The sequence below is a fragment of the Nothoprocta perdicaria genome, unplaced genomic scaffold (assembly GCF_003342845.1).
Source record: "Nothoprocta perdicaria isolate Ctin4 unplaced genomic scaffold, notPer1 scaffold_86, whole genome shotgun sequence".
NCBI classification, from domain to species: Eukaryota; Metazoa; Chordata; class Aves; order Tinamiformes; family Tinamidae; genus Nothoprocta; species Nothoprocta perdicaria.
In genome coordinates this window covers 1,291,005-1,305,565 of record NW_020456154.1, presented here as the reverse complement: position 1 = coordinate 1,305,565, position 14,561 = coordinate 1,291,005, and the positions used below count along the sequence as shown (strand labels likewise).

General features: G+C 46.3%; 1 protein-coding gene across 1 annotated transcript in view; it reads right to left on the bottom strand.

Moving 5' to 3' along the window:
* Window positions 1-14,561, bottom strand: part of BTBD11 (BTB domain containing 11) — a 163,749-nt gene that overhangs the window by 38,251 nt on the left and 110,937 nt on the right. The window contains exon 4 of the mRNA XM_026052270.1: window positions 8,698-8,850. Within this exon, the coding sequence (XP_025908055.1) occupies window positions 8,698-8,850 (153 nt within the window). The remainder of the gene's footprint in view (window positions 1-8,697; window positions 8,851-14,561) is intronic.

The following is a 14,561-nucleotide window of genomic DNA, read 5'->3' as shown; positions in this document are numbered from 1 at the left end:
ATTCATTTGCAATATTTCAGTCCTTGAGGTCAGGGATTGCAGTTTTGCTCTGGGTACGCAGAGCCCATGGCATAAAAGGGTCCCATTCCTTACCTGGGGCTCTTCAGTGAGACCACAGACACAGGCAGCAGTATCAAGAGTAGCAGATAATTYGATTTACTTTTCTTGGAACTCGTTCTAGTGTGGTGCTTTGTAAGGGAATATGATGCTGACGTTAATGCTGCATATAAATACCACATAGTGACAATTATCTGCATTTTCACTTTTGGAGAAAGAGAAATTTAAGCACAAACATTGATCAAAGTAATGAAGAGGATTGTTTCTTTAACATGGACATAAAAATATCTCTGTTCAGTGTAATGAGGTGCCAAATTAGACATGAAAATAAAAATGCTTTATAACTGGCATCTTTTTCCTGTCAAAGAAAACTGAAAAGAAATTGGTTACAGGTACTGGAAAACACATCAGAAATATGATGCTAACTATCAAATCTGTATTTTAAGATGGTTTTAATATTCCAATCCAGGAATATAGGCCAGGAACCACTTTCTAAATTGGATCTAACTTCATATTTTTTAAAAAAGRCCAACAATATGAGAGGAAAATTTCCATACAGGCTCATGTCTTACATAAATAGATAGCACAAGTCTTTGCTAATCAGCGGAAGACACTATGTTATCTGTATCCTGATTATTGTACTGAGCATCGTATATAGAGACAGAGCACAGGAAACACTGATGAACTTGCTCTCAATGGAAAATAAAAATAAAAAAAAAAAAGAAAAGGAAGGGCTATATCCTAAAACCTGTAAAAACACAAGCATGTTCTGGCCCAAACACTGAAGTAGAACATAAGGTCTAGGTCCTCCTCTTCAATATATTTTTTTATTACTGTTGTCTTCGAATAGCAGGTTGCCAAAACAGATTGAGATTCACCTTAGGAAACCCATGCACTACCTTTCATGCATTAAAATCTCCTCATTCTCTGGTATTGCCTGTCCCCAGGGGCTGCTGGATTTTGTCAAGTAGCTTGTTTGCAACCGCTCGCTGCTTTGGCACTTTTGTCCCTAATTACTGCAATAGCCACGGCCCGTGTTAAGGGATTAGTGAAGATCTGAAGGAAGAACAAGGACATTCAAGGAGCTCAGCACACACCAACTGTCCCTACTTAACAGCAGCTGGATCTAATTAAATAGAAGAAGTTCTTAGCAATATTTGACTATGTCTCCAGAACCTCAGACCTTTCCCAGTGCATTTTAAGCGCAAAGAGCAGTGGCAATATTTTTCTGTCTTCAAATCTCTATTTATTAAAGTCTCTTCATATTTTTGTGCTGCAGCACAAAAACAAGATTCCCATAAATAAAATATTAAATGCAACTCTTCTTTTGCTTTCAAGTGAGAACTATGTCTGTGTGCTACAGTATTAAGATGACGTAGGAAATGGTGTAGCCTGCTCCAAAGGCACAAAACAACACACCTTGTCTTTATGCTGCTGTAGTCTTTCCACAACCTTAAGAAAACTCTCTAGAGTGAGCCAAGGATATTCTCATGTTAAATAAGTTTGACTTTTGAGGCTGATAATCCTGTTTTCCTAGAGAGCCTTTAGGAAGGATGGTCCCAGACAGCAAAAGCAGTCTCAAGAGTGGCCAAGGCTACTCCAAAATTGGACCAGATTTTCAATCAAGGATAGATTTTCAAAGGCTTTTAGACGCTGACCTGGTCCAGAGAGCGTTCTGGATGAGAGCTGTAAATACAACTTGGAGCCCTGGGTAAGGCTGTGACAGGGCTGTCACTGCTGGACATTATGGGGCTGGAGGGTTGTTAATCCTCTCCTACTATTGCAAGGCTTGGACCTAACTACATTTTCAGCTTAAATTTACTTGTGACCAGTTAATATCCCCATATTTCTGTGTYCACATAGCCCTTTAAATACAGTATATTGTTCCCTCCTAGGTATTTACTCCACGTGTATTTATAGAGAACAGACACATGTTCCTTCAGGGGTCCCTTTACTCAGCTAAATGAGGCCCATTCTCCTAAGGCCCTCTCTCTTGACCTGGACAAGGTATCTGCTCTTCCATATCACCTCCTACCAGTTCCACATAGAGAGGCACCAATATTCTCCTCTCTTGGCTGGAAATACCTCTCCTGATGCATCCTCAATTTTGCTTTTTCATGGCTAAGGAAAATGCCRTTTGGGTGGTTCACAATTGCTCTGTGATGAAATACTGCACTCCGGACTTTACCACTTCACTCCTTTTCATGAATCATCCTGATATAGTATATATTAGAGTACATATTATGTTTGCACTACAGTATATATTTTTGTAATTAATCTCCATGTGCTTGTCCTTACAGTGTGGGCAAATGAGTTTCATTCCATTTCTATTGTACCAGTCCTCAAGGTCATTCTGCTTTTTTTTCCTGGATGCTTTCCCAAACTTGCTGTTGGGACAATGCCTCTCAACTTTGTGGCATCGGCAAATTTTAGTTTCATGAGCACAATGCTGGAATTTGTGCCAAAGTCTTTTCTGAAAATTTAAAAAAAAAAAAAAAAAAAAATCAGTTCTAAGCTGGAAAGTTGAGGGACTCCACTCATAATCTCACTCCAGTCAACAGAGCCCTGGTCCTCACTCTTTGAGCAAGCTCCTACTCACTTTCCAGTACTTTTACTAATCCCTATCTTCTCCATCTTAACTAATAGCTCCCTCCATGGACTGCATCAGAGGGCTTCCTGGAGTCCAAACAGATGAAATCTTCTGAATTTCCTTGGGGTAAAAAATCAGTTATCTTATCAAAAAGCTATTAGATTAGTCTGCCAAGATCTATCTTTAGAMAATCTGTGTCACATTTTATCCCATTTTTCCCTCACCAAGATGCCTTTAATTAGTCTTTGCTACAAAACCCATTCTATGGGCTGGCACGTTATTGATGTTACACTAACAGGATCACTTTTTGTCCTTCTCAAATAGGAGAGCACTGTCATTATTAATCTTTAGGGTTATCATGACAGACTGGGCTTTGGTAAAAATATTTCCCTCTGACCCCCTGACTTCAYGAGCCAGTTCTTTCACATCTCCAGGACAGAGGTTATCTGGTCACCCCAATTTGAGTGCATTAAGCTGCATAAATTTGCTCTACTTTTGGCTATGTTTTTCCATTTTTGTAACCTTGTTGCTGTTATTTATTTTTCCTTTCTCCCCCAGGATTTTCTTCCTGAAAATATAATCAAAACATTCATTTAAGTTATCAGGCACTGGAACCTGGTGGTGTGGATGCCCATTACTCACAGGTACCTTTTGACAGCCAGGACTTGTATTTACCAGTTTCACTGCTGTACTGCACTAAGAGCGGAGAAAAACATCCATTTTCACAGTCACAGACAGAGATGGGACCCAGACTCTCAACTTGCCAGAGAAGGCAAGAGACATTATTTGATTTGCTCAATACATATGAGGCCAGCATCTTCTGGGAACCCAGCTCTAACTTGGAAATGCTGGCTATGTGTCACAGAATCACAGAATATTCAAGGTTGGAAGGAACCTCTAGAGATCACCTGGTCCAACCTTCCTGCTCCAGCAGGCACACCTAGAGCATGTGGTACAGGGTGGCATCCAGGCGGGTTTTGAAGACCTCCAGAGAAGGAGACTCCACAACCTCCCTGGGCAGCCTGTTCCACTGCTCTGTCACCCTCACAGTAAAGAAGTTCCTCCTCACCTGGAGATGGACCAAGCAAGCAATTAAAAGGGATCAAGTTATTGTGGCAGCAGCAAAGCCCAGGCATGCTCTGAGCCCAGCCCAAGCACGAAGAGGAACGTGCCCAGCCCGTGACCCTGTGCAAATCCCTTGGCATGGTTCAAGCTGGCCCCTCGCCCTTTGCAAACGGGCTGGCTCCACATTGCCCAGCACGTTGAGCGCTAACTTGCTAAGCCACCGAAATCCAAGAGTGCTGCTGGCCCGGCCAGGCCCTCTCTCGCTAATCCGTGAGCGCATCCTGCAAGTCCAGCCACGCTCCTTGCAACTTCCCATCCATGCACGGGCCCAGCTCCTGCGGCGCTGCTGCCCGCTCCATGTCACGGGCACGCGGAGCGCGGCCAGCGGCTGGCAGGACTCACAGAGGTGCTGGCACCTGCAGGTAAATTTGGCTAAACCTAAGGGGCAGCTCGTAGCACATCGGCCGGGACAGCGCACACTGTGCTCAGCGCCTGCCCTTGGCTGGCAAGTGCCCTGGGACTACCAGGCACTGCGGGGAAGAGCCTCCCATGTCTCCAGCCAGCACCCTGCTGGTGCCAGGCTGCACGTAAGTATGGAATGAGGCAAGAAGAAAACAGATCCCTATGGAATTCCATCCACAAGGCATCTGATGGCAAAAATGCCCTTTCCCATCACTACTCTTTCGGTACAACTGCCAAAAAGGACAGCAGACCTCTCTAAAGAATTTGCCTGGCCTCCTCCTGCCAACATCTGCCTCCAGTGCAACAGCTGTGGTTGTGGCCTGTGATGGACGGTAGGGAATGCTGCAGGCAGCAATCTCACTTTTCTAATGTACAAGAAAAAACACTAGCTTTTTATCTACAGATAAGAAGTGTCAATTCATCCAGGCTATTAGCTCTGGTTCTCTTTCAAATCCCAGCCCAGAGCTCTTCAGCCTTCAAATGAACTGGGCAAGGGGTAGGTATGAAGAAGGGGCATTAGGGACATGGCACCCACCCCTACAGCTGCAGACAAATGTCTGGCCTTAGGAGGAACATTTCTGAAGGCTCTTGATGCTCTGGGGCCACACTCGGCATTCAATTCTTCATTCAGATTCCAAGAAGTGCCCCTTGGACAYGCCATGGGTTTGCTCAGTAGCACCACAAAGGAATTGTCCTTTCTAGATGCTCTAAGGCCTTCAAGCCTCCCTGGAAGTGGACTTTTCTTTTTTCAGATTTTTGATTTTTCTGGATCTAGAAATAAACCATCTTCCCTCCCTTCCATCCCACCAGCTCCAGCACATACCCTTTTTAGACCTCTCACTGGCCAGAAAAGTGCAGAAAACTTGCACTTTTTCCAAGCAAGTGCATAAATACTTGTAACCCAGGTTAACAGTGACCTGCATTACCAGTTCTCTCTAGGGCGGTCTGTTCCACCATCCTCAGATCCTCCCAGGTTGCCATGATAGACCACAAGCAGAAAGGAAGCSACTGACCTTCACAGGAAGTATAGCAGCTTTTGTGCTAAGCAATACAGGGTGCTCCTCTCTTGCTCTGTTCTTCTGCCTACATATGCAGCATGGTCCTCCATCAGCAATTCCTCCCCCTGCATGCTTAACACACTATTTTTCCCTTACRAAGTTCCTACCAAAAGGAGGTATGGAAAAGACATGTAAAGAACTTCTTGTGTTGAGGCTAAGCAAGCAGAGAGGCACATGTGCTTGGACTTCCCTTGCAGATGTGACGAAGAGAAGCCGCCAAGCCCAACATCTGTTTGCAGTCACCCTGACCCAGGGCCAGCAGAGCAGCAGCAGATGCTGCTTATTGCAGCAGATGAGCGGGTCTGACAGAGTGGTAGCCCCTGTGGCTTCCTTGAAAATAAATTTCCCCTGTCACCTGAGGCTTCATTCATGAAAGGTCTAGCACCTGCCTTTGCCAGATGTGTTTCTTTGCATTGAACTTCCTGCTGACTATGTCCAGGTGCTGCAAGTGGCACACGATACTCTTGGGAAAAGAGGAGACCKCATTTAAGTCTGTGCCTCCCACTTGACAAGGAATGCTTTGGATCCACGCGAGCTTCAGTTTCACCTAGSTGTTGCAGAGCCAACAATAGTTCCATCTGCAAAACCCACCTCCAAAACYCACCTCCTTGCAAGAAGTGGAGACAACTCCACCAAACATTCCTGGGAGAAGCTAAACATTTATATCCCTGCCTATGTCCCAAGGCTCTGGAAAGGGAAGTAACTTTCTGGCATGTCTGCTGCTATAAAACTAAAGGAGGTTAGGAAGGATACAGGTAGCAACTTATACCAACTTCCTTCAGCCCTCTTGCCAGTTCTTTTAGGAGATGAAAACATTGCAAGAAATAAGGGAGATGGATTAAAAAAATCAGAAGAGGGGAAAAAGAGTGGAAAATTGGAATGAGAGACAGGAAGAAGGCAGAGATGATTTACAGAGCCACATATCAGGAACCTCACTGCTGGAGTATGTGATTGAGCTGGGAAGTGTCACATGAATCTGCTGTGAGACCTCTAGGCTCTGAAAGTTCAGATAAGAAATTGAACATTTGTTTTTTATCTGCTCTGATTCTGAACTGCAAAGCCTTTGAGACTCTGCCAAACCCCGCTCTCTTTTCATGCATATTCTTCCAGTGTGGAACTTGATTTTGCTTTATGCTTCTGCAATGATGCGTTGTGAATCAACACTGTGGAATGATGCAATGTCACAGCGYAGGACATGGAAAAAATGTATGTAACACATGAGGAATTGTTTGGTTCAAGTTCTTATATTTTAGGGACTGAAGAAGSCTGTTAAGAAAAGCCTAGAAACTGAACTGGTTTCAAGGTTCCACTTATTAAGACGTTTCTATAAAAGCCTTGAAAATGTATGAAACTAATTGCATTTAAAATCCTCCAGCTGTCATCCAGAGCTTATTGGAAAAGCCATTCCTTGGAAGGCTGTTGGGTTTCTCCTCCTCACAGTGTTTACACTTATGGAATTGGTGCTTGCTGAGGACTTGCTACTTAACTAAGSACTTGCTAACACTTCCTCTTTAACAGGGAGGTCAGAAAGGCTGGCACTTAGGCTGGTGACAATGGGAAGTGCTAAGGGTCTGTACTGAGCACAGATAAAAAAATCACAAGCTGTAACATTTCAAATGAATGCCCTGATGTTTCATCATCTACTCCAGAAAAAAACCTCAGTTTTTCCTTTGATCTCTGAATTATAGTCAGGTAGGAGATGATCCTCAGCCACTCAAAGCCCAGCCTGGCAATGCCAACAGAGCCTGCACCAAACACAAGCTACATGCACACTCATCTGCAGCCTACGGCCAGAGCAGGAGAGCGAGATTTCATTTGGGGACACAAATAAGGTGCCTGCAGTCACATAAGGACATACTGCAGAGCCTGGTTGGTGCAAAATCCAGGACTTGGCTCAGAAAAGACTTCTCCTTTCACCCCCACTGCATTAATGCTGGGCTGTGTTCTTCAGTCCCGCCTGCAAGAGTGGCACAACAGCGAGCACTTATTTTCCTTAGGAAAGGAATTCTTGATAGCAGCTTAAATCCAAGCACTGACTTGTTCTTCAAAATTAATAAATATTCCTGGAGCATAACACAACTCATCCCTACTTTAAAGGATTTGGAAACTTCTGTAAAATTCTCCAAATAATGGATGGTGTTTTCCATGTACCTGCTGACATAATATAACTTTAAATTACAGAATGGTATATTGTGGAGGTTTTTCATCCACAAATATTCAATGGCTTTTGACTTTGTTTTTTTTTTTTTTAAAGTATGTACAGTATTTCTACTAAGGGCTTRTCATCAATCCTGCCTCAATACTAGAAGATATATTTAATTGTGTCTTTTCAAAACGAAGTTCTTGGTGTTCAGAAAGTGCATAGGACCTCTAAGTATCCTGACATTCCAGGAGGGGTGCAAAACATCACACTTCTGGAAAATGAACGCCAAGATCTTCACACCAAAGGGAAACAATTACAGTCAATATTTGAAATACGAATGTCTCAAGATTTAGCTTTTGAAATTCAACAGATTTTTTCAATTAAAAATTCACTAGCTGCCAAGTATAAAAATCTTTATGCAGGCCTCAAAGCAAAGTTTTATTCTRTTTGGTGAAAGTGCATGTCAAGGCCAGAGTCAACGAAATACAGCTGCTCTGAAGCTGGTTGTCACAGCTAATCATGTAGATAATTCCTCTGTTTTCCGTGTTGCAGGCAAGAACACACCTACGACTGTATGAGAGTCAGACTGCTGGAAAAGAGATTTTTATGCACAAATCTGTTAAGAAATATTGGTGAATAATCCCCACTTTGACAGATTCATAATGCCTTTTAGGATAAAGATATAAAACAAACAGACTCCTGAGTCCAGAGCAGCCCTGGAGAATGCTTTGATTCATGTACATAATAATAAACCACAACAGACACTGAAAACATATTCTGGCAATAAATACTTTAGGACTTCATTAGAAAACCTAAAGGTTACATCTCATATACGAAAACCTCAAAATCATCTAGGCTGACATTCACAACTAATTCAAAGTGACACCAGCATGAAAAATTCCGGTTTCCTGCAAGAGGGAGCCTTACCTAGAAGTTTAAGTGTGCCCTTTACCCACTGCTGCTGCGAGGCAGCTGCAGCCCGGCCGACTGCACCGCAGGGCTCCGCGCCGAGCCCGCAATCGGCAGCCGATTTCAGCCCCTCGCTCCCGAGCCGGAGCCAGCACGAGGAGGAAGCGGCAGCTCCACCGGGCAGGGACAGGGCTCCATCCTGCTCCGAGACATCCGTGACCGTGCGAGCGGCTTATCCGCGGAAGCGACATCCGCGGCCGCCCGGGCGGCGGATTTCGCAACGCCCCCAGCGCCGGGCGCGCGCGTCCCCGCGGCGCCTCTCCGAGGGCATCGCGGAGCCCGCTGCTCCCTTCCCGGCGCTCGGGAAGGGCAGGCCGACGCGGCCCCGGGGGCGTTCGGAGCGGGGCACTTACTTGAGCTGTCGAGGCTCGCAGTCCACGCCGGGCAGCAGGAGCCTCGCCGCCTGCCGCACGTCGTCGCTGTCCACGGAGAAGCTGCGGCGGTGGCCGGCGTGCGCCACGGCCACCCGGATCCACTCCATCAGCGGAGGCAGCACGATGAAGGGCCTGCGGGGGACACGCACACGCGTCAGCGCTGCCCCCGCGGGCGCCAGGGGTGGCACGGGGGGCTTCTGTGCAACGTATACCTGTCTGTAGGGAAGGGCTGCAGCAAGGAGGGAGAGGCAGAGGAAAGGAAGGAAGGGAAACAGAAGCCGGGGGGAGCAAAACCGGCTGGGCACATTTCAGCKGGTGCAAACCACCCTGTCCTGCCCTCTCTCTTGGTAACTAGGATGATTTGGTCCACGTGGTGCCCACGAGGCCGGGGCACCCTCCTCTGAATGGCATACATGGATACAAGAGCGGGACACCATCCTGCTCGGCTCGGCAGGGCCGGGTCCAGGTCCGTGCTCCCTYTCAGGAGCAAAGGGATCATCCCCCCTGCCCTCGGGTGCCGGGGAGGGTGGTGTGTGAGGAAGGCCCCACCACCTCCTGCAGACACTCACCCGCAACAGGCATGGCAGGGACCTTTCCAGCTGACCTCACTGTGTTTTGGAGGCATCTGGAATGGCTTCAGAAATCACCCTGCTGTTTCACTTTGTGATCTACTGCTGTTTATATTTAACAACTAGAAAAAAAGAAAGCTCACCCCCAAAGCACATGGTGGCACTGTGGGCCACAACCCCGCCTTGAGCAAAGCTTGGTCACGARCAGACATATGGTCCTGTGCTCAGAAGACCTTCAGGAGCCTCAAAGAGGCTGCCCTGGCCTCGTGTGAAGCATGTCCCCATCCACACTGAAATCTATTTAGGGATCGAGAGAAAAATGCCAAACCTGGAAGAGCAGCCATAGCTCCATGTTCTTATTTAGGGTTAAAAACCAAAATCTGCTGATGAGCATCTTGGGAGAGCACTGTCCATCAGACCCAGAGCAACCAAAGCAGACAAAATCCCTAGAGCAACATGGGCTGCAGCATATGCCCTCCTACCCCCAGCAGGTCCAAAACGGGTGTCTGCTTTGATGGTATCCTCCATAGTGGGATATAGGAGCAAAACATCTGTGTGGGAAAGGGATGAGGAAGGGTAAAAGAAACCCATATTTATTATCCCCCCTCCCCCCCAAAAAAAGCTATTTATGCTTATAAATACTCTCTTCAGGTAACATCTATATTTAACCTGCTTGTACTTTGATTTTTTTAACTTTTTCTTTTTGTCTCCTTTCCTCTTTTGCTCCTTTCCCCCTCCTCTTTAACCCTATGCTCCATTTATTAGCTCACAGGACACCTTTCTAATAGAGCGGATATTGCTATTAGTGCGGAACTTCTCCTCCTGTCGCCCTTTCCTTTCTCCCACCCCGTTTCATATTCCTTTCTCTTACTTACCTTACCCTCTGTACCCTGTTCTCACCAAGAAAAAAGAAATCCAAATGAGGCACTACCCACTAGGGTGCTAGTAGTACCCTAGTAGTACCTGTTTGCCTACCCACTAGGCAAATATTTTACATTTTAAATAATCTACCCTGAGAAAAAGGATTTAATAGGATGTTGACTCTGGAATATCCTTTTGCCTATTTATAGCTGCCTATGCAATTTATTTCTCTGTTGAAGACTTTCCATGGCCCCGATATTAATATTCTTAAGGAGGGATGAGGCATTTYGAAAGCGCTGAAGGACACGGGAGCCCCGAGGCCACTGACTTGCCTCGGGATGTTGGTTCCCGGGCACTTAAAGCAGAGCTGGCCCCGGAGAATTGGGGATGAAGAGAGCGAAAATAAAGCAAAAATTGCAAAACTCGTGCAGTGCTGTTTCACCAGAGAGGGAACAGATCAAGGGACAGCTTGAGAAAGGGACCTGCTTTCTAGGCTACAGCAAGAAGACCGAGCTAGGCTTCATCTTCCTTAGAGTGGGACAGATCCTCTTTGGCAGCGCTCAAAAGCCGGGAACAACTGAGCAGTGGGAGTTGTTTTCATCACTTACCAAACAAGCCGCAGAAAGGGAACCGCAAATCGCACTTGCAAGTGTAAAAATGCATATAATTACACACAAAACTTGGCGCCATGAAAAACACTTCACGGGAAACTGAATTCTAGGCTGCAGCTGGGATGGGGGAACAGGGTCTGGACCAGGGAAACAGGAAACACATGTGCAGAGCCCTCCTATAAAAAGGGGTTTTGGGGAACCCATTTCACCAAATTTCACCAAATAAAAATTGCTAGGTGAAGAGAAAATAAAAGCAGAAGGCCAGGGCTGAGCAGGGGATCCAGAGGTTCACTCCTGCTCTTCTCTTGGGTAAGCCAAAGTCACCCAGTAGAAAATCTGGCCCACTGCAGTAAGGAGTACATAAAATATTTACAGGCATTGCAATCACTGCGCTACAAAATTTCAATTTTTTTCCTCCCCGGTCTTGCAAACTTTAGCACAGAAATAGCAAGGAACATGGCTATTTGGTATAATAAATGCAGAAAGGGAACAGAATCAGCGTTCTGTGGCAACAGCAGCTTTTCTTTAAAGGCTGGCTTCACTCTGTACATGACGGCATGGAATTCACTCAGAATACATTAYATTCTTTTTTTCAGAGGCAAAAAGAAGAAAAAAAAAAACAAACCCTAACGCAGCGTATCTGCGCATGTCAGGGAATCGGTATTTTGGGAAGAGAACCTAATATGGTTGAGTGCAATAGGTTAAAAATACCCCTCACGAGCCTATGCACCATGTGARGGGCTTTTTAATGCTATTTGTGGGTCAAGGAAGGGGAGCACAAAGTTACCRGGAGGTTGCAGCCACCAGATAAAGTGGTATCAAGCAGATGCATTTCACTTCCCAAATGACACCGTCAGAAAACAGATTAGGCAAATCCATCCCCTCATTACCGTACACAGCTGATAGATCTTGGCTATTCAAAAGCAGATAACAACCAGGAGAGTTTCATTACTTTTGTATTTCCCGAGCAGGCAGGTCGCAGATAARTCACCTCGGTGTACATTTTGGCAGTGAACACCTTAATTAGATTAAGCTGAGAGAGATAGGAGCACATGCTGGGCCAGACTGGGCCCGAACAGATGTGGAAAGTCAGGATAACTGGACTGTCACAGCAGCGCCGTATCGGGGCACATTGGGATAACAGTGCAGACCTCTTCCCCAGGCCCTGCTTTCACCATCCAGCCCTCTTTAGTTCACTGCGCTTAAGTACAAGTGGAAGTACTGACCCAGGAAAGGAGGGATTTCATCAAAGGGTCAGCTATTTTCCCCCCCCCTCACAAGAGGAAAAGGGAGTAATCACAGACCTTTCCTCATCACACCTGGAGATTTCCCTTTTTATAGCAGTGGTGGTTCCTCTCACAGCTGGGCCCAGACTTGCTCCTGCCTCCACATCTTGGCTACCTATCCAAGAGGCTCCTGTAGGGCACGTTATGCCCCTTCCGTGCTTTCTGGCCTATGGAGATACTAAAAGTCCTGTCTTACATGTGTAATAGCTCAGGCTCTGTTATTGCTGCCAGGCACAGTAACAATATATCAAATGAGGAGCTAGTGGGTAGAGGAGAAGGCAAAAGGTTCACTCTAAAATGTAATCTGCTATTTCATTATTTTTATGTGGCTCTGTGAGAAGTTTGATGAAGTTGCTTCTTGGACACAGCCAGTTGYAACAGTGGAGCTATAAAACACTCCTATGAACTGCAGATGTGCCCGATCTGCAACCCTGCAAGAATTCTTTCCTGTCCCTACCATATTTCCTGGGTCCATGTCACTGCTGCCCATCAAACGTGACTTTATGGCCCTCCTGCCTCCTGCCAGCATTCTTCTACCTTAAGCCAGAGCCTTTCAAGATGCCCAAGAGCCTCTGTCCTGTTCACACTTCCTCCTCTCCTGGGGCKCTCCCTCACAGCAGGTGATCCATGTTTTTGGTGGGACCTCTTAACCAGGAAAGCATGTGGCTCTCCCCCCAGTTCCTAGGGTCCAGGTGCATCCTCCCATGCTCCTCTTTGGCAGGGGACACCCTTGTCCCCTTTTCCAGGTGACCAAAGTCCCAGTGGAGGGACCGTCGCTTGTCACCTTCTCTGGCATTTGGCCATGAGCTGCCTTCCCAACAGCAGCCTCTGCCTTGCTAAAGAGGAGGCCCTTGGAGGGAAAATCATGGGGGTTCCGTGAGCCTCTGCTGTCCGTGCTGTGCCCACTGCGAAACAGCTTTCCTGGAGCTCTTGCAGCTCCAGAGTTGCAGCAGACAGACRGAAAGGCCAACACAGCGGAGCTTACAGCACGCTCAAGGTCTGCCAACTCATCCAACGAGCGCGAGAGACTTCCCCAACTCATCACAGCTYTCAAAGGCAACATCGCAGTCTGAAGCGCCTCAGCCGCTGTTCTTACAGGGGCACTTCACAGGGCTGTTCCTCAACAGCCAAGCCTTGCTTTGCTGCAGGCCTGCACTCATCGGAGTGTATCAACTGCTAGGGAGAGGACTGGCCTCATGGTTTCCATCAGGATGGGAACGGAGAAAACCATGAGTATTAATCACTTTCAGATGTGGGTTCCCACTGAGGTCTTGGACACTTCTTGCTGTTCCTCCCTCAGTTGCTCTAGCTGCAAAGTGGACGCAGCTGTAGAGACCTGGCTTTACTTCAAATTAAAGGGCTACTGTCGGACTTAATTATCACAACCTGCCTTGCACGAGTTCTGTTTGCAGGTTCCTTAGTTATCCAGGAGGATGCTGTATCCAGGAGGATGCCGTATCCAGGAGGATGCCATATCCAGGAGGATGCCTCCACCCTTACRGTGGAGGAGCGAGCAGTGCGCCTGCAAAGTGGGAGACTGAAACTATGTAAGAAAAGGTCTGCCTAGAAAAGGGGAGAAAGATGTTTCACTCTGCAGATGTGAGTCAGCAGCTTTGAGATTATCAAGGGATCCTTTCATTTCCATCCTCTCTTTTTTTTCTTAAAGAAAATSCCAGTAGATGAATTGAAAAACACTCTCCATTCTGCAATTTTCATTTATAATAAAATTATACAAACAGTGCCRGTCCATTTTTAATGTTATTGTAGCATGGGCAAGCATGCTTTCCCAATATTTAGCATACCTTTCATGTGGAGTTTTGGGCTGCAAAATATATATTCTACATTTATACCATAGGCTACTTGTCTTCCAAGAGAACTAATATTTTTTGATACACGTAGAAGAGTGGCAGCCCTGAGCCTGCACAGGGGCCCCAACAGCGCTGATTCATCTATGATGAGAGGCAGTGGSTCAGGAATTCCCATGGATACCCCACACTAGCCAACTCTTCTGTGACTCCCAAATCCAAACTAAGGGTGACCCAAGTAACTTGCCTCAAAAAGCCAATTCTTTTTGCGTTTTTTTTTTCAGAAAGCACTTTATTCAGAAAGATCAATTCTTCTCACTGTCATATAAGCGTCATCGAACTGAGTAAGAACAGGCCCTGTCTAAGTGGAGGGCAGATGCAGGCCTGTGCTTTAAAAGTATTGAGGTTTCAATACTCCAGCCTRCACAAGGGTATTGGCAAGTCAAGGTTTTGAACTCATATTCCGCGTTTGAACACGCAATCCCYGTTGTCTCTCCAGCATTCAAAACATTAATGGCTCAGGCTTGAAACACAGTCGAGTTGAAGCGATGACTCGTCCAGCGACTRCAATGGGGAAATATTTCACAGGCAGTTTGACATCTAATTTGACACAACTCACCGCGATATAAACACATGGAAAGAAGCCAGCGTTGCAAGAGCTGACGAGAGCGCGGCTCAGTGTCCCGGCAACACGCTGTTCCCTTAACGCTG